This window comes from Aedes aegypti, chromosome 2, assembly GCF_002204515.2.
Source record: "Aedes aegypti strain LVP_AGWG chromosome 2, AaegL5.0 Primary Assembly, whole genome shotgun sequence".
Classification (NCBI taxonomy): Eukaryota; Metazoa; Arthropoda; class Insecta; order Diptera; family Culicidae; genus Aedes; species Aedes aegypti.
This window is the reverse complement of record NC_035108.1, coordinates 15,073,538-15,101,062: the sequence shown is the minus strand read 5'-3', so window position 1 is coordinate 15,101,062 and position 27,525 is coordinate 15,073,538. Positions and strand designations below refer to the sequence as shown.

Here is a 27,525-nt window from a genome sequence, read left to right as displayed (position 1 = left end):
ACTGCTTCCACTGCTTTGTCTACAAATCTCTCCACAACTCCGAGTGAGGTGTCACCTCTGCGACTTACCCTGAACTCGTCCACTTTCGCTACAACCAGCCAACCGTTAACAGCTCTTGAGTGATAAACATTTAGTGGTCCTTCGAACCGCGGATACCAGGTAAAAGTTGATTTTATATTTCAGGACTTAAATTGATTAGCTCAATTCATTTGATGGCGATAAATTATGTGTGAAGCGACATGCGGGTCGTAAAAGTTCCATACTATTGAGAGAGTGATCGACACAAGGGTCGAATTCAAAATGGCGAGATTTAAGAAACTGTGTCATTGAAGCGACACGAGGGTCGCATTCGAAAATAGCATTCTTAAAAAGAAAATAAATTTAAAAATATTTTCCGACACGTGGGTCGCATAAAAAATGGCGCTTCATGTGGGAAGCAACAAAAAAAAGAGAACAACGATTATACAGTGTTGGGCCGACATAAGGGTCGCGATCCAAATGATAATTCCTAAAACTGAAGATAATAAAAAAAGAGTTGAGTCTCAAAATCGATCGGATTGCATTCGCTTTTAGTGTACAAGGCATTTATGATAAATCAGAAATTTGGGTTAGAACTTTATAGAGAAACAACCGTTCTTATAAAAATGAGCTAATCAGAATGACGTATGAAGTATCTATTTGAGAAAATAAAATGGCGAGTTGATTAAATATATTGAATTTATCTTTATAGACATAACCATGTCAACACCAGAGCCGGAACACACTGCGGGCTCGTCGGAAGAAGTGACAGTTAATAGAGCCGTAGAGGAACCAGTCTATGTGATACAGTCGGAACATGAACGCGTTACGGTGCAACGGAATCATGCCATTACGAGAATTGCAAACATAATCGAGACAATAGCGATGTTCGAGAGCGACGTGATGTTATTAAAGACTCGACGTGACATGCTAAGAGAATGTTACAAAAATTTTGACCAGGCTCAGAACTTGCTAGAACAGTGGTGCGCGGATGAAGCGCAAAATCGAGACGCCGTAGAAATCCAGTACGTTTCTGGACTAGCATTGTTCGACAAGACCATTGCTAGCAAAAAGATGAACGCAGAGACGAGGAACAGTGGAGATATGGTACGACTACCAGCAGTCGACTTGCCGACGTTTACCGGAGCGAACGAGAACTGGCTTGAATGGTTCGACAAATTTAACGCCCTGATTCACCGACGAACAACGCTGGAAGTCATTCAGAAATTCGAATATCTGAAGCTTTCTCTACGAGGCCCTGCATTAGGCCTAATTGACTCCCTTCCAACAATCGAAGCCAATTATCCAGTGGCCTATGATCTACTCGTGAGCCGATACAACAACCCTAAGTTACTGGTACAAAAACACACACGGGAACTGTTTGAATTGGAGCCTGTTCATGTGGAATCTGCACAGGCATTGAGGAACCTGTTTGATGGAGCCAGGAAAAATCTGCGATGTCTCCAAATTCTCAAGCAGCCGGTAGAATCATGGGACGCCATCCTAGTGTATCAATTGGCAAACAAGCTTGATCCAGTTACCCGACGAGAATGGGAGTCAGCAGCTTCGGGAAGTGTACCCCCTACGTACAACCAACTTGAAACATTTGTACTAGGCAGATGCCAGATGTTAGATGCCATTCCTGTGAAGCGTAAAGCTCCACAAGAAATAGGTACACTGAAGAGACCGAAATTGGAAACCAGATCTTTTACAGCGACAACTTTGACACGACGGCAAGGGTGTGCAGCATGCGACAAAGACCATTTTATCGGACACTGCCACAGATTCGGGGAAAAATCGACCGAAGACAAAGTTAAAATCATCAAACGGTTTTCACTTTGTTTCAATTGTTTGAAACCAAAACACACAGCGGATCAGTGTCATAGCAGAGGTTGCATCAAGTGTGGGCGTAAGCATCACATATCGATACACCGTGAACCACAATCAGAAACTTCTCAGGGACGAACGCGTTATGAGAAACGTGAGTAATTGAGACTGCAGACAATTTCGTAACATATAACTTTACATCTCTTTTTTTATTAATAAATTTGTCAGATTTGAAACATGATCTTCATCATTTATCGACACAATCCATCCTTCCAACGGCTTCCGTATTGGTCTTCTGCGATAATGGTTCACCTATTATGTGTCGGGTATTATTGGATTCAGGTTCTCAATCCAATTTTGCGACTACGTCATTGATTCGTCGATTAGGAGCAAAAACTGCATATACGAAGATATCCATAATGGGGTTTGGACAAAATGTTCGCTCTGTCAGCGAAAAGGCAGTCATCACGTTCAAATCTCGTACGTCTACTTATCAAAGTACTGTACATGTGCTTGTAACAGATCAAATTACTGGCATGTTGCCTCCGTCTGATTTAGATGTTAGTAGTTGGCAATTCAACGAAGTGACTCTGGCAGATCCCGAATTTTGTTTAAGTAGACCTATCGACATGTTACTAGGGATCAGTGTAATGTTCGACATTCTTCGTAACGGAAACATTAAGGTCGCTGAGAATATGCCTTCAGCACAAAACACCTCTCTGGGATGGTTAATTGGAGGAAGTGTCAAACGGATGAGCTCCAGCGATAAATTGAACAGTTTCTTTAATGACCGAACCAATAGTCTAGTGGCTCGTGAATGGACAGAGGAAGAAGAACTCTGTGAACAGATATTTGCCAAAACAACTACGCGCGGTGAGAATGGGAAGTTTGTAGTACGATTACCACTAAAACCAAACGCTCAAGAACTTGGTGAGTCGAAAAGTATGGCACTGGATAGACTTTTGAAGCTGGAGATGCGGTTTGCAAGAAATCCAACACTACAACATGATTACACTGCGTTTATGCAAGCCTATCTTGACCTGGGGCATATGGAAAAAGTGAGCGAAGCCAGCTTGCAACGCGGTCAACCCGTGTTCTATTTCCCTCATCACCCTGTATTAAAACCTGACAGCAGCACAACGAAATTAAGAACGGTGTTCAATGGCTCTGCAACAACATCAAGCGGCGTTTCACTAAACGACAACTTAATGGCGGGACCCTGCATGCAAAACGAATTACTGCACATTCTGCTCAGATTTCGATGTCCTACATTCGTGCTAACTGCGGACATCAAAAAAATGTTCAGGCAGATTGAGATTCACGAGGATGATCGTCAACTACAACTCATATTATGGCGATTTTCACCAGAGGATGAGGTGAGCACCTATTGCCTCAAGACAGTTACTTATGGTACTCGTTCAGCACCATTCGCAGCAGCGAGATGTCTGAAACAACTTGCGCTGGACTATGCTCATGTATATCCAGAAGCTGCCGAGGTATCTACAATTAATGACATGCACACTGATTTCTGCAATAAACATTCAATTATTTTCGACAGGTAATCGAAACAGACTTTTATATGGATGATGCACTGACAGGACATGATGATCAAGAACGGCTATTGGAGATCAAACAACAGCTTATCACCATTTTAAGCAGCGCAGGCTTTGAGCTGCACAAATGGACATCTAACATAGCCGACGACCAGAATGAGGATCAAGAGCCAGATAACACAAAGATACTTGGGTTACGATGGAATCCGCGTACAGATATGTTTTCCTTTAGTAATGAAATCATCAGCGGGATAGCAGTCACAAAACGCAATGTGTTATCCGAAGTACAGAAGGTGTTCGATCCTCTTGGTACTCTTAGCCCTATAATCATCCACGGGAAAATCTTAATGCAAGATATATGGTCCGAAAAACTAGATTGGGATGAACCGCTACCACCCCTGTTAGCAGATCAATGGAACAGGTTCCTTGTCCAAATGAACGAGCTCTCCAAAATTAGCTTTCAACGCCACGTTAAGACAAAAGGTCACATCACTGAGTTGCATGGATTCTCCGATGCAGCTAAACGTGCTTATGGAGCGGTCGTTTACGTAAGAACAGTTGACGAGCACGGAGTACAAGTTCACTTATTCTGCGCCAAATCTCGGATTTCCCCATCAAGTGAGCAGAGTAACAAGGAAGACACGACCATTCCTCGGATGGAATTAAGAGCAGCCACATTACTGGTGGAGTTAATGGAAACTGTGAAAGCGGCACTAAAGGTTCCGATGCATTCCATTCATTATTGGACCGATTCAATGGTAACACTAGATTGGATTAACAAACCAGAGCACCGATGGCCAACCTTTATTTCAAACCGAATTAAAATGATCAATCAAAAAACGTCTGCTCATTGTTGGCATCATGTAAGATCGAAGGACAACCCAGCAGATTTAATCTCCCGAGGAGTGAACACCAAAAAACTGTCCAACAGCGATATTTGGTGGTCTGGTCCATCCTTTCTGCAGGAGCATTCGCAACCGTGGATTGAGGAACCGATTCGGATACTTACAACGGAAATAAACGAGCAAAAAGATCAGGAGCAACTTGAAGATCACAAGGGAGTACTGGAAAAATGTGATACTATGCTGCTTGATAGATTTTCCTGCTTTGGCAAACTACAGAGAGTAGTAGCCTATATCCTGCGATTTATTAAAAACTGTCGGAACAAACAACAGACAGCTGCGAAACCAAAGTGGCTCTCGGTACACGAGCTTGAAGCAGCACACACGCAAATAATTAGAATGGTTCAACAAAGATATTTTGCACAAGAGATCAAAGATCTAAGAAAAAACGGTTGTGTATCTAACAACAGTTCTTTGATAACGCTAAATCCTTTTATCGACGACAACGAGTTAATGAGAGTCGGCGGACGTATACAAGCAGCTGGAGTATCCTACGATCAACAACACCCCATAATTTTACCTCCGAAGAGCAACGTAACCCAGTTAATCGCAGTTGAACACCATCGTAAAAATCTACATGTCGGACCTCAAGGGCTGCTTTATGCTATGAGACTAAAATATTGGCCAATTCATGGCAAGCAATTGGCACGCCAAGTGGTGCATCGATGTATTATCTGCTTTAAGACCAAACCAAAAACATTGCGCTAAATCATGGGACAGATACCGCGCGCACGATTGAATCCTGCTAGACCCTTTCAAATCTGTGGAGTTGATTTTGGTGGTCCCTTTATAATCAAGGAGAACTTTGTGAGAACACAGAAGACGCTTAAGGTCTACGTTGCATTGTTCATTTGCTTAAGCACCCGTGCAGTTCACATCGAACTGGTAAGTGGATTGTCAAGTGAGTGTTTCATTGCAGCTCTAAGAAGATTCAGCAGTCAGCGTGGTCGGAGCAGCATAATTCACTGCGACAATGGAACAAATTTTGTTGGAACAAAAAACGAATTGGATAATATGACGGCTAAATTTGAGCAAGAAGTAGCGCCAAACATCAGGAGTTTCTGTGCAACCGAAGGTATTGAATGGAAATTCATACCCCCTCGGGCACCTAACTTTGGAGGTATCTGGGAAGCCGGGATCAAAAGTGTCAAGCACCATATCAAGCGGGTCCTTGGCACTAACATACCTACTTACGAAGAAATGCTGACACTGTTGAAGCAAATTGAGGGTTGCTTGAATTCGCGACCGATATCGCCTATGTCTGCGGATCCAAGTGATATCAGCCCACTCACACCAGGCCACTTCCTGACCGGGGGACCGATCATCGCTCTGCCTGATAAGGATGTTACCGAAGTACCAACTAACAGGCTAAAACGATTTGAAGAGATCCAAAAACGTCTACAGCTGTTTTGGAAACGATGGAGATCTGAGTACTTGAACAATGTCCAGCAGCGAACCAAGTCCTTGTGTAGTAGTCAACCCAATCTGCTAATAGGTCAACTATGCCTGATAAAGGATGATAACCTACCTCCACTTTCTTGGATTACGGGACGAGTTGTTCAAGTACATCCAGGTCCTGATGGTATCGTTAGAGTTGCTACACTCCGCACCATCAACGGCGAGCTTAAACGGTGTATCTCTAAGCTGTGTCTATTACCCCTTGAAGAATGTGGCGGGGGGAGTATGTAAGATGTTGTAACGCCCTTTTCGTAATGTACCGCTTATAACACAACCCTGAAATAAATTTGACAGATCTAGTACTGCTTCCACTGCTTTGTCTACAAATCTCTCCACAACTCCGAGTGAGGTGTCACCTCTGCGACTTACCCTGAACTCGTCCACTTTCGCTACAACCAGCCAACCGTTAACAGCTCTTGAGTGATAAACAAATTCATTCAGCTATAAAAATTTGAATCATTTTTAAAAGAAGTATTGAAATTATTCCTAACATTCAGTTAATCATATGTCCGTGTGGATATTGAGTTAACAACAAGAAAGGAATCACCGTCCACGCGATGCTCACACAACCTACCCAGCCAAGTATCGAATCGCAAGTGAAGAGGTGTGAATGCTTCTAATGTGCAAGTGACAGTATCTTGTTTGTCAGGGATGCCAACATTGACAATATGATAGTCCGCAACACAGAAGAACGTCTAAGCTGTGATTAATCCTCATGACACTTACCAACGCAGTGGATTCTGTAGCCTACACTCTCCCTTTACTCCAAATAAATTCAAATTAACAGACGTAAAAATTCCAAAATTCATAAACGAAAATAATTCTTTTTTAAAACAACATTTTTCCATTAGAATTTATTTCAATCAGTTTATTTATTGAAAGTATTTTTTTTTCTTATACTTTGAACATACTTTTTGTACTTTTAACATTAAATTTGGAATGATCATACTCGTTACATATTTTAGAAAATTGTTCTCCCTTTACTCCAACTTCCCGTTTTAGCGACACTTTTTTGTGAATAATACTTTTGTATTCAATTGTATTTTCGTTACACACAACTTCGAAGAAACAAAATTCTATATTATGCAAAGTATTACCAAAGATGAAATAGTATTACGCTATTAGATAAATTTTCGCTATCATTTTAATATTTTCATAAGGATTCAGAAACGTCAACTGAAATGATTCATATGGTCAATCTCTAGTTTTACCCGTGCTTTTCACCGCTATGTCCGGGACACCTTTACATTCATCGTTTAATACTGGTCATACATCCATTTTGTATCAAATTTTCACTCGTTTTAGGTTTGGTCGACCATTTAACCAGTCTTAGAAATCTCCCATCATTTTTATTTGGTACTAGCTGTAACCAGGCAAACTTTATTATTCTAGGAAACTTCACAAGAGTACATTGATGATTTTTTTCCGCCAGGGGGCGCTGCTAATTCAGCAGTCTGTGTTCATTACTAAAATTTTAAACAAAATAATCGATTGATTCATGCTGTTTCAAAAGTGGACTTTAAATGTTTGTCGTCGCGCTGTTGTATTTTGTACAACACTGTTAAAAAAATCTCGGTTTTCGTTCACAACAGCAGCGTAGTGGTTCTGACGGTGGCAAACCGCGCGACGACTGGAAGGTTAACAAGAGTTCTTACTCTTGCAAGGAGCAAAATTGAGGGATAGAAACTCTTCTGTCAGCAAGTCTCGTATATCATGGCAGACAGCATGCTTAAAGTTTCTAGTTTGACATTTGTAAATAGCTCAATATAGACTCGACACATGTGTCGTCATTTCCACAGCCGACATTGCGGGGGCTTCTCTTCCCAGTGGCAAACAACACGCTTTAATATTCTTATCCTACATTTGCACATAGCAAAACAGCAAGATTACCGAATTCTAGCTTTTTATCAACGGACATTACAGAAGCCTTTCTTCCTCCATCGGCAAGCAACACGTTAAGCTGCACATAGCAAATAACAAGATCAACGTAAACTAGCCTTTTGACAGCGGACATTGCCGCTTCTTTCACACGGCAAACAACACGCTTTATCTTCTGATCTGACATTTGCAAAACAGCAATATCAACGAACTTTGTCTTTTGGGCAGCGGACATTGCCGGGGACTCCTCTTACCCCACGGCAAACAACACATTGGAATCATCCGATCTGCCATTTGCTTATAGCAAAACAACAAGATCGATTGAACCTGCTGCTTCTCTGTTCACTTTACATAGCACGTCACCGAAACTCTCGGTTTTTCTTCAACGCAGGGAATTTTTATGATAACACTTTTTTCGCACTAGTCGAAAACAAAATCAGTATACTCACACGCTCCACTTTTTCACCTTCACTATTTCACTTTAACAACGCCGCAGGGTGATTCCTCCTATTAAATATGAAAATATATGCCAGGTATCTTTCCGCAAAAAGCAGAAAACTGGAAGAATCGCCAATGTGAAGTTTGAGTTAACAACGAGAAAGGATTCACCCTCCACGCGATGCTCACACAACTTACCCGGCCAAGTATCGAATCGCAATGAGACAGATTGTGAATACCGAAAAACGGGGTAACTTTGATAGTTTTTTCGAAGAAAACTTGAATATTTATGCATGCTGTTTCAAAGATTTACAATTTATATTTTTAAAACAAGTACTGGCATCCTAGCTATCGATTACAGTCGATAGATTGGCAAAAGATTTATTATGAATGGATATATATTTTTTCATATAATCGAAAGTTGATTTTCTGTATTGGGGTAACTTTGATAATGGAGTATGATTCGAACAAAATTGAATGAATAACGAACATTTGTAGGGCATGGCATACCTCTAGGCGTTTAACGTTATATGGAAATTTCTGACTTAGTTTACAAAAATGGTCCCAGTTTGTGAAAATGGAGTTCTGTTTGATCTTTCGACCTTGACGCTTGCTTTTGCCGGGGCGAGCGACGAGGGCAGGATCAAACATGTCGCGCGTCGGTCTAGTAAGTGAAAAAGTGGCGTGATCGATAAGTTCGTTTGGAGTAAGTGAAAAGGTGCCGCGATCCTTTAGTTCTGTTTGATCTTTTGACCTTGACGCTTGCTTTTGCCGGGGCGAGCGACGAGGACAGGATCAAACATGTCGCGCATCGGTCTAGTAAGTGAAAAAGTGGCGTGATCGGTAAGTTCGGTTGGAGTAAGTAAAAAAGTGCCGCGATCGGTTAGTTCTGTTAGATCCTTCGACCTTGACGCTTGCTCCTGGGCAGTGCGTCAAGAAAGCCCGAGCAGTCGTCAGTTTTTTTTTCCTTTTCGGGTCGCGCGCCTATTATTTTTCTGAGTGCTTTTATATTGCCGAGCAAACGAGTGAAGCTGAAAGTGGATTGTGGCTGCTCAGTCAAGGATAACGGATCAATTGGTGAGCTCGTTTCATGCTACTATTTCTAATCTATAAATATGTATGACTGCACATTTTATCGTTACAATGGTGGGACGTAAATATGATTTTTCAACAAACTATGGATAGTTCGTCACTGTGAGTGTCGACACAAACTCTTATTCATGATTTATTTATGTTTAACATTTATTTTCAGAACACCTCTTATTTACCTTTATTTTTGTAATAAACAAAAACTTTGAATGGTTCGACACTACAAGTGTAGACTTTATTGAAGTGCATTTTAGCACATTGACATATGGCTAGTTCTTCACCTACATAAGTAATTTATTTATTTATTTATTTGTTTGATCAACAGGCTCAACTAGCCCCAATGACTTTTCTTATTACTATAGAACATGAAATTATTGTATACGAAAACATGACACAAGCAAAACAAGTTAACTACAACAAAAGAAAACAATATAAATAGCACTCTCATTCACTCTTTGCGGATGTTTTAAGGCTGCCAGAGATAATCGCGATGTTCAAACTCTCTAAACAGCAATCCAGCCGGCCACGTTGATTCTATGATGGCCTTTTCTCTGTACTGTCAATCAACGTCAACTTAGAAGGAAACATAACGAAGATTTTCAATGTTGCTCCATCGCGGTACTAATTTCATAACTTCGGGATGATCGTTCAGCATTAATGATTTCCGCACCATATCGCTTATGGCATCTGTTGAAACGTGTTTTGCTACCCTAGTGAAAAATCCAAAATCCAAAATCTACGGGATTCAGCAGACGTAATGTTGGCATTTGAACCCCGCAGCAATCGAGAGGTATCGTTCATGTTCGGCAACGAAATTCTTCTGCTAATTCTCTGCGGTGTAGATGTAGACGGTATAGCGGCATAATCATTGGTACGCTGACTATTGTTTATCGTTTCCTCCAATTCGGCAAAGCACTGTTTAATTTTTGCAATATCTGATTGAAGCTGGCCCACAGTATGTTGGATATTGTTTTCGTTTTTACAGTCATCCTGCTTCGGTGTGCTCAAATCGTCGGGTTTTGTTGTCGATCGCTGTTGACGAAACGAAGAAAGGCAATCGTCGCACAGCCAAAGAACGTTGGTAAATTCTACGCAAACTCGCCACTGATATGGGTTCATATCCATGCAATTAAAGTGGTATTGTTTCGAACAGCTTTCACAGGCGATGTGCTCATCCATACCGCTGATATACAAGGAACATTTACCACAACCATATCTGTATGCCATCGTAATGAAGGGACGTAGATGTGATGAAACGGTAACAAACAGATGAAGAAAACAATGGATGATACGTTGATGATCACAAACCGAACACTATTTTTTTGCTTTTTGAGAGCAATCCGACAATGAAGAACATTCGTGATTAATAACTATGAGATCAGCTTAAAATCTGCGTTCAACTGAATACTCTTCCAGAATAATCGCGGTATAATTCTGAAAATTTTCGCGGAAAAATGCACAGCAGTTTGAGCAACACGTTTAACAAACACACAACGTTCGAAATGCTACACTTGCGGAAGGTTCACTTTATTCAACAAACTTTGGATGGTTCGCCACTGTAAGTGTCGGCATAAGAATAAGAGTGTTCTATGATGTCCCAACCAATCGAGTTTTTTTTTCTTTTCAAATGAGTAATAATATAATAACACATGCTTTTGTCCTGACAGCTGTTACAGCCATAAAAGCATAACTGTCCCATATTGATTTTCGTGCCAACACCTTTTTTCGTCGCATAATCCATGTTTTAGTTTATATTTTACTATGCATATAAAAATTGACACACTTTATTTGAAAATGTTGTGGAAAAATATGGAGTGGATGCAGTCCCATATTGAAAAATAAAGGCATAACAGTCTCTATATGAACTTTCAACCCAAATAACAACTGCAAAACGTGAATTGTGTTCAAGTTTTTATTTTTTGCTGATCAATAGAAGCAAAATAAGTAACCTATGCGGTATTTCAATGAGAATATGGCATGTAGAAATGTACTGGAAAATTATGAACATTTGTATGAAAAAACAAACTTTAATCTTTGAGCGCTATTTTCTCAATGCCTACTTTTTCCATATGGGACAGTTATGCCTTTATGGGCAGTGTAGGAATGTTACATTTAGGTATTTGTTCAACAAACTTTGAATGGTTCGTCACCTCAAGTGTCGGCATAATTTTCCTCTACATAGAAATTGTTCATATCAATGAAAATATTATATTTACATATAAGCATGTATATATCTCACAAATTATTGTTTATCATGGTCTATTCGCTTATCAAAGTGAACCCTGTGACCCAACGATCCTTCCCATTAACAAACATCCCTCCCAGTAACCTTTGTGGAGATGCAGAGGCAAACACGGTCTCCAAATAGCAAAGGTTACACACTAACATTCCTTCCCCAATCCCACCTGACTGCAAGGACGTGGCCGGCGCCGTTATTGACCATGTATAAATAGAGGCACTGAATTATGCACATTGAAGAAGATTATGGCCAATCCCAGCCGAACTTCTAGTTGATTCTTTGTGCATTTTCACTGACTTCGGTCAATCACGGAATAGCAAACATTGATATGTGTAGTTAGTCTAAGCTAAGCTTTGCACCAAAATACCGCAATTCACTCAATTAAGGGTTGCTGAATTAATTGCCGTTTTCAAAAATAGCATAGCCGTCTAGTTTTTGAGATATTGGCTGATGAAAATGCAAAAATTGACTATTTTAGCCATCTTGCATGCAAGTTTGCCAGCTTGCAAGGCAATTTATTTGCTCAAATTGCCACAGAATTCAAACTTTATGTGTATAACAATACTTATAAACAAAGTTCATAATATTTTCGATGCGGAAAAGTTATTTTTTGATGGTTTAAAAAAGTTTTGTATTTTCCCATACAAGAGAAACGAATAAGCATATAATAAGCATGTTGAAAAAATCGGTTTAATCTAAATTGAATCGTGCATTTTCAACCAAATTATATCTAAAATGAAAGTTTAAATGCAAAATGGCATTCTTGGTGGATTAGATAACAAAAAAGTTTGATAAATAATACTTTAAATTTTATGTAAACATCAATAAAAACAGTGTTTCATACAACTTTGGCGACCTGTAGCTAAAAATTGAGACGTGCTGGAACATTTCTGAAAATGGCATCAGATTCAGAAACCCCAAATCTAATCGAGACACATAATTTGATCCTTGAGACACGCGAAAATGTCACTTTGTAGCGCTGTGTAATCACCGTGTTTCTCGCTACATTTTTTTTTCGCCGTTCAACAACTGCTGAAAGAGCTCCTTCCACCTGGCAGTTTTGATGTTTAAAGAGACTGCCTTTTCGGTGGATGTCGTACCACTCTCGATCATTGCACATGGCGAGCACTGGTACGGTATTGTGCCGTGCGCCGTTGACCGTTGCCTAAAATCTCCGCATATCGTTCCGGTTCATGCTATCTTGAGCTTCAGCTACCACTCTTTCTTCGTGCTGCCGTTTCTTCAGGCGACGGATTCGCTGCCCTGTAACGCTCTCTGTTCTTTCGGGTACCAGCCACAATCATACAGCTTCTGGGGACGTTCTTCAAGTCTGTCGTCCTCTGACACTCTTCATTGAACCAGCCATCCCGCGCCGTTGACGGTACAGCTACAAAGATAGAGTCCTTGATAGTGCCCCATAGGCTGTTGACATCTCCAGAAACGTTGATTCTATCCCAATGCTCGTCTAGCTGCTGGCGGTACCGTGCAGCTACCCCATCCGTTGACAAGCGTTGGATATTGAAGCGCATCGTTCTGTGATTCCTGAAACTCGTGACGCTGGATAAACGCATCCGAATTTTAATAACAACGAGATAATGATCCGAGTCGATATTATGATCCGGAAAGGTTCTGACATGAATGAAATCTGAGAAATGTCGGCCGTAAGCCAGCAACAGAGAGGCATAGCTGCCCAATGTCATACCTCATATAGAAGACCGAACATTAAAATGGTGTAGTCTTTATCTTCCATGCACTTTCCATTATTTGGACAAATTTCGGTTAGACTATAGGAAACTATCGCTAGAAATATGACCGATATATTATCCTTAAGTTGAATTCAGTGCGCCTTAAAAATAAAACAGCTCTCACGTAACTTACGTTGGTATGGACGTATGGACCGATGCACGAGTTCACTATTTGACGCTCAAACGTCAAATTAGTGAACTCGTGCATTGGTCCATTATTTGTTTCTGAGTCAACTTATGTTACCCAACGCTAACTGCTTCCCTCTACTATTAAACTGATTTGCTCTCGCTAATCGCAACTCTTTTTCTATGTCAGTAGGGAGAATGCCTTGGAAAGTTTCCAATCTAATAGATGAATTTTCCAGGATGAACAACTTATATTACTTGACGAATAAAACACGTTTATATATAATCTGAATCGTTGCTTTCGCACAAGTCAGTACCTTCCCATTAGCTTTAGCATCCACCATGAGAACATTTACAACTGCAATATGCGTTGTTGTAAGCTTCATTGCTGGTAAGACACACGCAATATTCTTGAACAACATAATTTCCTATAACAAAAATATTTTGGTTTTCTATAGTGAGCACCGCAAAAAGTCTACCCGGCGAGGGGAATCAAATCGATACATCGACATCATCGTCTGAGGAATCCACGGATCTAAAGGAATACCTCGTACAAATCCAAACCATGTGCTACGAGAAGACCAACTCCAGCGAGGCCTTCGATGCCTTGCTCGCCTCCATGTACGGGGTTCCGGGCTGCATTCAGGGGATGGTTGATCTACCGAGTTTTATGCAAGATTTCGGCGATTTGAGCGCTTCCACGCGAAACGAAATGTTCCCAAAGTATATTCAGTGTAGTTGTTGGTTCGAACTGTTTGAGATTCCTGAACAACTCTTTCAGATATTGTTCCCAGATACGTAGTGCTCTCGTCTGCCTCGATCCACCGAAAGAGGAATTCCGCAAATGTTTGGACGCAAACGATGCAGTGATATTGGACGGCGTGGTGAACGCAATGCCGGAAGCTATAGATTTGATCTGCAGGAATAACGGGGAAATTCTGTACAGTAAGTTCGAGAACGAAATTACTTTAAAATATTTAGATTGACTCTACCCCACCCAACTTCCAGAGGACAATGTCAACTACCACGTTTGCATGAGTAAGTATTCCAGCTACGCGGCGGAATGTGCCGGCATGGTTTCTAATGAGACGGACTTCATGGAGATCTCCAAGTTTGGTCCGTCTCAGTGTGACGAACTAACGAACGTCCGAAACTGCATGGGCGGGAAATTCGACGAGTGCAACGGGCCCCAAGTGATGGAAGTGTTCGACATTTTCTGGCGAGCGTTGATCAAGGGTACTCCCTGCAAGGAAGTGAGTATGATGTGAGATGGGAATGACTTAACGATTTTAACGAGTTTTGTTTTGTAGATGAATGTGTCAACAAAAACTGAAGAGGATTAAAAGTGAGCCAACAAACTGTAATTTTTTCGTCGACATTTTGAATTTTCACAAACTTACAAGATTTCTGTAAGACTACGGTTCATAAGGTACGGTAACGACATTTTTAATAAACCATCGAGGTTCAGCTGAATGATTCTCAGAAAATCGTTCACCAAATTCGATTCAAGAAACAAAATGAGTGAAAGAACATGTGCCGCACATATCTCTATAGCCGTTAAATAGAAACAAACTCAAAGCAAAAACAGCGGATGTTCAGAGTACACAATGTAGTATGATGGAAGAGATAATAAATTTTAATAGTTTATAAACAAAACTTTTACGAGGCATTTGGTTTGTATTGCGTCTTAGTATTGAACAACAAAACAACAAAGAGGTTCACAATGTCTACCCTTGAAATATGATAAATATTGTAGAAACTATTCTGATAATGCTAAATGTACTATATCATTTAATTCTACTATGGTGGTAAGCTCCATCGAAGTTAATACGCCAATCGCGATGGAGCTTACTACCACTAGAGTTTGTATCCTTTGACAGATACGCGTATTTCGACCTCAACTGTAAGGCCGTTTTCAGTGTCGTGTACTAGCCTTACCGTTGAGGTTGAAAAGCGCGTATCTGCCAAAGGATACAAACTCTAATACAGTCGACTCTCCACATCTCGATGTTCTACATCTCGATATCTCTCCCTATGTCGATGATTTCTTCGGTCCCTTCATTCTGCATACATTTTCACTCTCCATATCTCGATATCCTCCTTATTTCGATATCTCCCTATCTCGATGAGATATTCATTCCCAATTTTCTCTCCATATGTCGATATGCCCATTATCAAAGGTTACTAGACCAGATTTTAGAGAATCGAAATAATTTGCGAAGACGAAATGGCATCTGTTTGTTTTTAATTTTCCTGGTAACGGAGTGATTTTCAATCTAGTATTCGTTTAAAATGTGTTCTATTTCTCGATCTCTCCCTATCTCGATGGTCCCTTCGATATCGAGATGTGGAGAGGCGACTGTAGAATTAAATGGTAATGGTAGTTAAAACTGAAGTGCTCAGAGATCCCTAAGCTGAAAGTAGGCTCTGCCTAGCAATGACGCAACGAGAATGCAGTGTAGCAGTTTCATAGAAACAGGTTTAACTAAACTTGACCTGATATATTTGATCAATACCACATCATTCAACGCGTCAATGTGATTTGTCATTATTAACCATGTACACTGACATATAACAAGTTCATTACCTACCGTATTTCACCACGAACAAACTGCATTCAAAGAACAACCAGAACGCGTCACAACTAGAGGAGCCCTTATCGAAAACGGCCGACGTCAAACTCGCGAGGATTTCAAAAATCACCGTTTACTTTTCCGATCCGATAAAAGTCACATAGGTAAACAACAAGCCACGAGTGTGTTCTCACGTGTTGATCATATCAGTTGATAAACATCACTGTCTCCGATGATGAAAGGGCATGTCATGGACATGCCGATCGCATGCAAACGTCACATTCGCACATTTTTATGACCCAATGCTAATCGCCATTCAAACACAGGAAAGAGGTGATTAGTGAAATGTGGTGGTAACATATCGGAACATGACGATCAAAATGTATGTAAACATAGATAAACTCGTTGCGAGACTGGTTTCAATCATGAATGAAATAACTGCGTAATTACCGTTCATTGAAAGGGGGAAAGGTTCCGCCTACTATGTCTGACGTAAGAGCCAAAAGCGGAACATTTGTTTCGCACTTTTTTCGACTAACGAAGCAAGATAATTTTCCTACTTCCACTTCCAAACCAATCCATAAACAGTCAATTGAACATTTTTTGTTCAAACATATTCCGGAACGAGAACCGCTAATGAAACACCATGCGCACGCTGCTGGTTCACAGTTTGCGGCTATCCATGACGTCGATGATACGATTCTCGTGAGCGTCGGGGCCTAGGACGCACCCCTTTCACCGGCCTGCTATGATTGCACCACTCACTCCACGGGCAAAGCAAGAGGCTTGTGAAGCGGTAACTCGAAACAACGCACAGTGGCGGGCCTCCATACAAAACACGGACAAAATATCAAAAATTGGTCAAAATGACAATTACCAATTTTGGTATGGTGATGCAATTTTTGGCGTTAAGAGGGAAGGATCCGTGGCACGGTAAATGGCTGGGCATGGCGTACCATTGGTACAAAGACTAATTAAAGACTTCCATGTCCCTTACAGTTGCCCAAAATGTAATGGCTCATAAGGTAATCTAGAATGCCGTGAAAAGTGTACTGCGATCTGTCAAACTTGGGTACCTTTTGTACAACCGAGGGACCAAATGCAGTACTAGAAGTGGTACCCAATCTGAGCCCGAGTGTGACGGACCTGATTGGTACCTCGCGTACCTGCAGGAATAAAATAGACCCCTTTGTGCGGTCCTTAGCCTCTTGCCCAGCAACTCCTATCCCTACCTCCTCGTGGTACTGGCCGGGGTACGAGTAACCATAGGGAAGATCTGGTAACCCACCCCGGTGGGAACTTTAGTCCTATGCTGACAGGGAAGGAGGGGGGGGAGTTTGCTTTAGCTTTTGTACTCCATGTACTGCTAGCTGTATTCCATGTTAGGAGCGGCTCACAACAGCGTCTGTTCCGCTTGTCAGGGGCGGCTGATCATCGTCCGAGTGCCAGAGAAGGACTCTAAGCTAACTGCGCAATATAGCCCTCTGAACATTTAGGGGGAATGGTCCTCCGAAAATCTAGGGGGTTGGTGTCAGGCCCTGCAAGCCAACCGTAAAAACACATCAGCACAGGAACGTCAACGAGAGAATACGGACCGGAACAATCGGCAAAGACCACAGCGACTGAAATGGACTAGCGATTGGAAATTCGGTACGTGGAACTGCAAATCTCTCAACTTCATCGGAGTTTCGGCTACAGGTTTAGAGGTAATCATACCATCTACCAGAGCTGCGGCAACACACGTGAGCTGGGAACAGCTTTCATAGTGATGGGTGATATGCAAAGGCGCGTGATCGGGTGGTGGCCGATCAACGAAATAATGTGCAAATTAAGAATCAAAAGCCGATTCTTTAACTTCAGCATAATCAACGTGCATAGCCCACACTCCGGAAGCACTGATGATGACAAGGACGCATTTTACGCGCAGCTCGAACGCGAGTACGACAGTACGTCAAAATCATCATAGGAGATTTGAACGCTCAGAATGGCCAGGAGGAGGAGTTGAGACCGACGAAAGTTCAGCGCCCACCGGCTGACGAAACAGAACGGCCTACGACTGATAGATTTTGCCGCCTTCAAGAACATGGTCACTCGTAGCACCTATTCCAGCACAGCCTCCCGTATCGGTACACCTGGAGATCACCTCAGCAGACAGAATCGCAAATCGACCACATTTTGATTGATGGACGCCACTTCTCCGACATAACCGACGTCAGAACCTATCGTGGCGCTAACATTGACTCCGACCACTACCTGGTGATGGTGAAACTGCGCCCAAAACTATCTGTCATCAATGATGTACGGTACCGACGCCCGCCTCGGTACAATCTCGAGCGGCTGAAACAACCGGATGTCGCCGGATAAGGGCGAGCTCGATAGGACCCCTCTTGAGGACTGCTGGAGGACAGTCAAAGCAGCCATTAACGACGCTGCCGAAAGCATCCCGACTAAGGGTACATTATAAAATTATATCAGCATATGTTATTATGTTATAAATTTTTTTCGAACATAGGTTGTTACAAACTTGATGTAGGATGTTGTTAAAATAACTAAAATTATAACAAAAAGTGTATGAATAGTAACATAAACATAATAAAATGTGTTTTAATTCTATCAAAAACATATCAAACCAAGTTATAATGTTTGATACAAAGTATCAAAATTATAATACTGTTCGATATACGATGATATTGTATATTATTGAAATGTATAACTATCTATTTATTTTGTTATAAAGTTGTTAAAAATGAACAAAAAAATATCTCAAAGGGAAATAAAACACATTATGTTATATTTCTGTTTTATTATGTTCAATGGATAACGGAGCCTAACAAAATTATATCATAATATGATATGCATATCATATTCTAATAAAATTTTATTATATTTTTGTTACAAGCTTCTAGTCGGGATTGTCGAATATGTGGAACGGAGCTCAAGAAACGGTTGGTTTGACGAGGAGTGTCAGAAGGTTTTAGAGGAGAAGAATTCACCGCGGGCTACAATGCTGCAGCATAGTACGCGGCAAAACGTGGAACGATACAGACTGAAGCGGAAACAGCAAACGCGGCTATTCTGGGACAAAAAGCGCCGCCTGGAAGAGGTGGAATGCCAAGAGATGGAGTTGCTGTGCCTTTCTCAAGAAACGCGGAAGTTCTATCAGAAGCTCAACACATCCCGCAAAGGCTTCGTGCCGGGAACTGAGATGTGCCGGGATAAGGATGGGAGCATCTAGACGGACAGACGCGAGGTGATTGAAAGGTAGAAGCAGCACTACGAAGAACACTTGAATGGCGCAGAGAACACAGGCACAGAAAGTTAGGACAGCGAAAACGATTGCTACGTCAGCACAGCGGAGAGTGGAAACCAACCAGCTCCCACGATGGGGGAAGTTAAGGATGCCATTCAACAGCTCTAGAACAACAAGGTCGCTGGCAAGGATGGTATCGGAGCCGAACTCATCAAGTGGGCCGGACAGGTTGGCCGCTTGTCTGTATCGGCTGATAGTCAGAATCTGGGAAACGGAACAGCTACCGGAAAAGTGAAAGCAAGGCGTTATATGCCCTATCTACAAAAAGAGCGACAAGCTGAAGTGTGAAAATCATCGTGCAATCACCATCCTAAACGCCGCCTACAAAGTGCTATCCCCAGTCTTCCCAAACGAACACCAAACACGTTGGTTCAGGCGGTTTCGTACTCTCCTTGTACTCTGTTTTCGTGTTCAAACCGAAACGCTCGATACTGAACCTAATCCCAAACTTGTGTAAAAGTGAACATCGGTGCAAATGCCGGTTCGAAAACCGGTCCATTTGTACCTCGATTGCAACAGCGGTTCAAATTTTGGTGCTAATCTTTGGTTGCATCCGAGGTTCAGAACGATGACACAAACGGAGAGACAGAAAATTGTTGATATCCACGCTTATTAATTTCTACTTATCGTGTCTTGTTGTTTGATATAGTAAAATACTTGTTTTTTATAAAGTTACCGCTAAATGTTATATAAAGTATTGATCTTAATTGATATGCTTAAATGAAACATTTATCCAAGCCTCAAGGGTCTTGCGATTTGAATCAAGAAGTTCCATATACAGGGCTGGTAGCAAAAATGGGCACCGAAAAAAGTTATTTTAGTGACCAGATTTGAGAAATAAGTGACTAAAAAGTGACTTTCGATTTTCGAAAAAGTGACTAAAATTGACTTGAAAATCAAGTCATAATCAATTTTATTGCAATGCTAGTATACTGTTTTACGATCAATATCAAATATGATAGGGAATATTCCTTATGATCTTCTGCAGGTAGTATGTCTAGTTGAGTACCATATTTGGACATTTTTATTGTGCTTCCAAAATTACAAGATATTGCCTACATTTGTTTTAAACTTCATTTTCAATATTTTCGTACATAATCCTTTTTTAGCAGATTTTCAATCTTTTCAAAATTTGGTGTCTTTTATATTACCAAAGTATGTTATTTTGTAAACTTTGTAAGATTAGATTTTTTGTCATTTCACATTTCCATTTAAACTCCAGCTCTTCTACCTCATAAAATCAATATTTTTATGCATTAATCAATATTTTAAATAAAATATGATGACAGAAAATCGAATTTGAATGTAATACTGCTTAAAACCGCGTCTGTTGGCGATAAGAAACGAGAAATCCCAATTTTGTTAAAACGGTACTTTATTGACGAGTTACAAAATTCCTGAAGTGCAAATCAAAACGTTAGCCTCAGTTCACGAAAATAACTGTATATGATACTCACTGTAGTAACCTCTCGTTATCGCACAACAACTTGATGACGACGTATTTTAATTTAGAAGTTGGAACCTTTATGAATTTAACTCTATTTAGTATTTTAAATCGTGGTGTACCAGATCATTTTCTCACCTCGTAGATTCAATAATATAATATATCAATGGCGTAGTGTTCTTCAGTAATTCTAATCCAATTCCTGTTTGTATATAGTATAGTATAGGTTCAAATTCATATTAGGTTATCAAATTCACCGATCTTACCGTTTTAGGCAAAAAATATAATTAAATTAGAATGTAAGTATGATCAAATTAGATTTAAGTAATAGCAACAAATTTCAATATCGAATTCACTTTCATTTGTTTCCTTCTGCACCTACGCTTCGTTATTGTGTCTTTTGACCTTCAATGCGATCACCCCTTGATGTACGATCCTTTAAATCTATGGGTGTGGTTGGCGCACTCAGCGGTGTAGTAAGGTCGCAGTTAGGCGTGGCGCCATCAACACTCCCCCCTTCAATGCATCGAAGATCCGTCTGAGTTGCATTTCCTCCTACGCCAACGTCTAGCACGGCGAGCTTAACTGTTGGTCGTTCGTATATTCCACTGGCTGTCTGCACTGTAGCTCTTCTAACCTGGCCGTCCTGTGCTATCCTAGTAGCAATCACTCGTCCTTTGGGCCAGCAATTACGAGGAAGACGTTCGTCAACGATCACCACGATGTCGTTGATTTTAATTGGCTTTACTTCCGTGAACCATTTGGCCCTGCGAGTCAGGGAAGGTAGATAGTCGTGTACCCACTGTTTCCAGAACTGGTTGGCCATGGCCTGGGATTGGCGCCAGTTCTCCTTCAACGCGACGGGGTTGTCATCGAAGCAGGTCCAAGGTGGTACCCCATTGCATGACCCCATGATGAAATGGTTCGGTGTCAGTACAGGAGATTGATCGTCGTCGAGAGGAATCTCTGTCAGCGGTCTTGAATTTACGATTTGCTCTACCTCTATTAACATGTTTCTTAGCGTTTCTTCTGTTGGCGTACGATTTGGACGTAACCTGCCTAAGTTCTGCTTCACCGTTCTAACTAGTCTCTCCCATGCCCCACCCATATGCGGAGACAAAGGAGGAATAAAACTCCACGTCGTGTTCGTTGAGATGAACTCTTTCATGATCTTCTCTTGATCCAATTCTTTGAGCCCTGCCTTTAGTTCCGTATTGGACCCAACGAAATTCGTTCCACGATCGCTATATATGGTTATCGGAGTACCCCTCCTAGCGATGACGTTGCGTAGCGCCATTATACAGGAGTCGGCGGATAGTGAGTGCGCGACTTCTAAATGGATGGCGCGTATAGTAAGACATGTTACTAAAACGCCCCAACGTTTCTCCGTTCGACGGCCGATGGATACCGTCATTGGGCCGAAATAATCCACTCCTATGTGACTGAACGGTCGACTGTAGGCTGCAAGGCGACAGGGTGGTAAATCGCTCATCAGTGGCGCAATCGGACGAGCTCGTTCATTTTTGCAAAATTGACAGCTACTGCGAACTGATTTGTAGACCGCTTTAATGCGTGGAATGTAGTAGTGTTGTTTCAACTCATTTATTGCAGTCTCGTGGTTTTGGTGAAGATACTTCTGATGGACGCTGAATACGAGGAGTTTTGTAACATCATGTCCACGAGGAAGAATGATGGGATTAATAATGCTACTATCTACGAACCGGCAGGCGTTTGTTCGCCCACGACTTCTAAGAACTCCTTTTCCATCTATAAATGGGCAAAGTTGAAAGAGAGAGCTGCTTTTGGAAATTCGCTTTTCCAGTTGTCCTGATGGATTTGAAGACATCATCAATATCTCCTCGTCATATGCACTTCTTTGGGCTACCTGGTATAAGTAGCATTCGGCTTCCACCAGTTCATTGTTGGTGAGTGGTCCGATTGTTCTAGAAGTTTTTCGAATACTACATTGCAAATTCTTGATAGCTCTGAGCACGTATGCTGTAGTTTTTAATAGAGTGAACCACTGGCTGAAGCGGCTCACGTCGATGATCGGTTCAAGGGTCTTACCATGAAGGTGTAAATACGGGCGAAGCTCAGTGTCGGTGATACGAATGGGCTGTGATGACGTGGGCCATTGTTCTTCTGATTCTAGGAGGAATTCAGGTCCACGAAACCATCGACTGGAGTTGGTTAGATCTGGAGTGTTCTTCCATTTCGTTCCCTCATCTGCGACATTTAGCTTCGATGGGACCCAGCGCCAGTCTCCAAGGTTCGTTGTATCTAAGATTTCGGTGACTCGCGCTCCAACATACGGGCTATACCGTCGATGGTCTGAATGAAGCCAGCACATGACATCTCTGGAGTCTGTCCAGAAAAAACGTTTTTGGATTTTGGTCGTCAGAGATCCAACGATTGTGTCCGCCAGTCTTACTCCTATGACTGCAGCCTGCAGTTCGGAACGCGGTATCGAAAGAAATTTTAGTGGTGCCACCCTGGTTTTTGCTCCAGCTAGTGCACATTCCACGGTACTTCCTTCTTGAAATCGCAAGTAGGCCGTCGCCGCGAATCCATTTTCGCTTGCGTCTACGAAGGTGTGCATTTGCACAATATTGCCTTCTTCAGAAGATGTAATTGACCTGTAGCATCTAGGTATCTTGATATTGGCCACTTGAGGAAGAATTCGCAACCAAATGAGCCACTTTTCGAATTGAGAGTCGTGAATCTCCTCGTCCCATTCGACAGATGATCTCCAGATTTCTTGCAGAATGATTCGCAGAAACATCAAGAAGTGGCTGATTAAGCCGAGCGGGTCGAACACCATCATCAGTGTCCGTAACACCTCGCGCTTCGTAGGTCGTTTACTGCCAGACAATAGCGCAGCGTCGTGGCGGGAGGACAGTTTGAAAGTGAAGCAGTCCGATGAAGTATCCCACCACATTCCAAGAACCCTCTCAGTGGTATTGGCTTCCCCAATGCTCATACATTTTTCCTTGGTTCCCTCTCCTTCTAGTGCGGCCACAACCGCTGTTGAGTTCGAGACCCAATTGCGCATTTCGAAGCCTCCAGATTCGTGAATCATTTTCACGTCAGCCGCCAATTGTATCGCCTTCTCCTCCGTTTCAGCACTGATCAGCATGTCGTCAACATAGTGCTGGTGAATGATAGCATCGACGGCTTCGGGGTAGTTGTGCTCATATTTCATTGCGTGGGTGTTTTTAACATACTGAGCGGTACTGGGAGAACAGCACGCCCCAAAGGACATAACCTGCATGACGTATGTACTTGGAGACGAGTCGGCCTCGTTCTCTTTCCAGAAGAAACGTTGGCAGTGTTGATCTGCTGGCCTTATTTGGACTTGATGGTACATCTCGCGGATGTCCCCGGAGACTGCAACCCGAAACTCGCGGAAACGAATCAGAACTGACAGGAGCGAAGTTAACTGGTCGGGCCCTTTCAGGAGTACGGAGTTTAATGACACTCCGTGGGAGATAGCCGCTGCATCCCAAACGAGTCTTGTCTTTCCGGGCTTATTGGGATTCACGACGGGAAACATAGGAAGGTACCAAATTCTGTTGTGACTTGTCTCGAGTTCTTCTGTAGTAAGCTTCCTTATGTAACCCTTGGCTATGTAGTCGTTTACTTTTTCCGACAGTGCCTGTGCTAGTTGGCCGTCCTTTTGCATGCGACGGTCTAAGCACTCCCATCGTCTTAGCGCCATTGGTTTACTATTTGGAAGTCTGACATTATCGTATCGCCATAAAAGACCCGATTCGTATCGTCCATTCGTGCGCCTAGTCAGTGTCTCCAACAAATCGTTTGCTCTGCGGTCTTCATTGGACAGCAATAGTTGATGCGGCTTGATAATTCCTAAGCTTTCTAGCGAGAAATACTGTTTCATGGCATCGTGAAGATCTTCGTTTGATTTTTTATCACAATGGCAGAGTTCCACACTGTGATGGTTGATATGAGTGAATGCGTTCGTATCTCTGGAACAGCTTCCATATATCGTCCATCCTAGCCGAGTCTTGATCGCAATAGGTTCGTTCAACTTTCCTTCGTGACACTTCATTACATTTCCCAAACTGGCATTGTCTAAACCGATCAGAAGACGAGGGCTCACATCTCGGTATGACTCTAGTGGCAGACCATCCAGATGGCGATATTTTTTCTGTAATTCAGGAACCAACAGCGTTTGTGGTCGGAGCTGCAGGTTTCTGACAGTGTGAACTGCTGAAAGCTCGTATTTATTTGTAGGATTACCTAGGCTTGAAATATGGAAGTTTACTACTTGCGAAAGGTCCTCTGTTCGGTTGGTACCTCCGGTCCATCGCAAACATAAAGACTTCTCAGGTCCTTTTACTCCTAGCTCGTTCGCCAGTCCTTGCTCCATCAACGTAAGTTCAGAGCCATCGTCTATGAAAGCATAGGTTCTCAGCGTCTTCGATGGTCCATGGAGGAGAACCGGGACGATCCTAAACAGGATTTCTGACTGCGCTTGATGGACATTGCACGTCGAACTCATATTGTTCATTGGATTATTTGAGGGCTGTGCAGACACTGTTGCTGGGGTAGGAGCTGTGTCCACCGTTTGCTTCTTTTCGCTATGCAGTAGAGGGTGATGCAGGAACGAACAACCATCTGTACCGCATTCCTTTCTCTGCTTACAGGGTCCGTTATGTTGCCTTAAGCACTTTCGACACGCTTTGAACTCCCTAATTACCGCCCATCTAGAATCACAGCTCAGCTCCTTAAAACGTTCGCACTGCGCAAGACTTGTGCAGCTTCCTTTGCAACCGACGCACTCTCGGACAGATCTCTGACTCGTTTGAGCATTTGACGAATTGATCGTTGACTCCTCTTCTGTGTGATGATTCAGATATCCATCCTTTTTTCCGCCTCTGGAACGATGTTCATTGCCGACTGAGATGGATACAGCGCTTGCGTCCTCCGCAATGGAACGTAACCATGAACTGAAATCCGACAAATTGGGACTAGGATTGTTCCGGCAATTTTTTGCACAGTCTAGTTTCAATGTTGGTGGTAACTGTTCTACCAGCTCGTAACGTAGGGATGCATTGTACATGAAATCTCCTATTTCACACGCTTCAACTGTCGCAACTAAATTCTCGACACTTAGTGCAAACTGGATTACAGTGTCCAATCTTTCGAGGTTTGGAGGCTGTAGTGAGCGGATTTTCCTAACGATGGCTTGTATGATCGTTTCGGGCCTCCCGTAAAGCATTTTGAGTGTGGTCATTACTCCTTGTACGTTGGAGGGATGAAGCAGTCGGCACTTGACTGCATCCAAGGCTTTCCCTTTTAGGCACTTTCGTAGCCTCAGCATGTTTTCTTCGTTCGAAAATCCACATAGCTGAGTGGACGAATTGAAGATCGAGAAGAATAGCGGCCAGTCTTCTGGATTTCCGCTGAATTCCGGCAGGTCCTTCGAGACGGCTTGCCTGGCAGCCAGTTGGTTCCGATTTAAGGAATAGACGACTTCGTCGTTCACCACCGTGGGATCCACTGACCTAGTCTGTGATCGCTGGACCGGAGTTGATCCTTGCCTTGGAATAAAGTTCAGTGCATTCATGAAGGCTCCAGTTTCCCTCTGGTTTTCAGGCTGAAAATGTACTTCTGGTCGACCGTTGCCTTGTTGACGCGATGTTCGCTGAATATTTTGAACCGTTGCTTCGCGTAGAGGAGGTAGAAACGAAATTCCCGGATGACCAGCGGTTTGAACGCGATGCACTCGCTGGTAATTTGAAGCCGATTCTTCATGTGACGGTTTTGAAAATGGAATCGGGAAATTGAAGGTTCTATTTGACATTCTAGATTTTGTGTGCCTTGCAGAAGAGTGGGCCTCTTCGTCCGAAGAATAGTTCAAATCCCCTCCATCTTCCAAGTTTCCGTCGACGAGGCCAGAATCATCACCGCAGTTCTCCGTGTTGATCATCCACTGTTCCACTTTCGACGCATTATCGACAAATGATCTGACGTCACTTGCCGCAGATGAACCTTCACTCTCTAACTCTTGCAGCAAACTGTATTTCTGCTCCAGGTACTTCAACTGCAATTTCCTCTCTTCTTCTAGTTTTTGCAGTTGCAGCTCGATTCTTCGTTTAACGTCACTGCGCCTACTGGACTTACCAGCGGACTTGTTCGAAGCGGCATCGTTGTAGGGCGGATTCACTGGATCACAAATTGATTTCCGGTTTCTACTGGGGGTCTTTATTATGGTCACGTGTGCACATCCGGGACACACCCAACTGATTTCGGCGATTGATTCGTTCACATCGACGCACTCGAAATGATACCACGTTTCGCAATCGTCGCACTGGACCATTCTTTCGTCGTCGGCCTCCACGCATAACCCGCAACTACTCACGATCTTTTCGCGGACGCGACGCGGAGGATTTCGTCTTAGGGGCACGTTTACAATGGGGGCATGGGGGACCTTGACTGGATCTTTAGTTTTCGTTGTTACGGTTTGTAACCCGTGAGACTTTTGAATAGCTCCTTTTTCAGTACTCACCACTCTAGTCGGCATAACCTGTTGCCGTTGGCTAAGAGGGGGTTCAGCGATGACCTCTGACTGAGACTTACTTGCTTGTTGGTTTACCGTCTGTGATACTGTCTGCCCCGCTGTATTTGAATAAGTCTGGGCAACGTTCTCCAACTGTCCCGTCGTCTCCGGCTCCTTTTGCTCCGGATGGTTCTTGCTGTTAATATCCGTATTTCCTACCCCGGCTACACCAATTTGTACAGCGTCGTTTCGTCGGCCGTGGGAGCTACCGCTGGACTTTGTGCTCGCCATTCCTTAGTCCTTTACAGAATTTTGTAAAAATTTGTTGGCGATAAGAAACGAGAAATCCCAATTTTGTTAAAACGGTACTTTATTGACGAGTTACAAAATTCCTGAAGTGCA

The 27,525-nt window shown here is 42.5% G+C and overlaps 2 protein-coding genes across 3 annotated transcripts in view; one reads left to right on the top strand and one right to left on the bottom strand.

The window, feature by feature from the left end:
* LOC5578216 (ribonuclease P protein subunit p25-like protein) overlaps positions 1–27,525 on the bottom strand; it is a 259,804-nt gene that overhangs the window by 178,658 nt on the left and 53,621 nt on the right. Inside the window, exon 1 of one of the 2 annotated variants that reach the window (XM_021839955.1) lies at positions 15,865–16,058. The exons of the other annotated variant lie outside the window; for it this stretch is intronic. The gene's annotated coding sequence lies outside the window, so the exon portion shown is untranslated. Of the gene's footprint in view, positions 1–15,864; positions 16,059–27,525 lie in introns of those variants that run through there. 2 annotated transcript variants of the gene reach the window in all.
* On the top strand, positions 13,481–14,929 carry LOC5578208 (27 kDa hemolymph protein). The gene is made up of 5 exons (XM_001656802.2): positions 13,481–13,664; positions 13,732–13,996; positions 14,055–14,218; positions 14,282–14,526; positions 14,584–14,929. Exons 1-5 carry the CDS (start codon positions 13,616–13,618, stop codon positions 14,614–14,616), a joined length of 756 nt encoding a protein of 251 aa, XP_001656852.2. The 5' UTR covers positions 13,481–13,615; the 3' UTR covers positions 14,617–14,929.

Excerpts from the sequence above, each read along its gene's own strand:
- LOC5578208 (XM_001656802.2), top strand. The coding sequence starts at position 13,616 with ATGAGAACATTTACAACTGCAATATGCGTTGTTGTAAGCTTCATTGCT. Across the intron at positions 13,997-14,054 it reads CGAAACGAAATGTTCCCAAA|ATATTGTTCCCAGATACGTA; the intron begins GTATATTCAGTG and ends CAACTCTTTCAG. Across the intron at positions 14,219-14,281 it reads TAACGGGGAAATTCTGTACA|AGGACAATGTCAACTACCAC; the intron begins GTAAGTTCGAGA and ends CCCAACTTCCAG.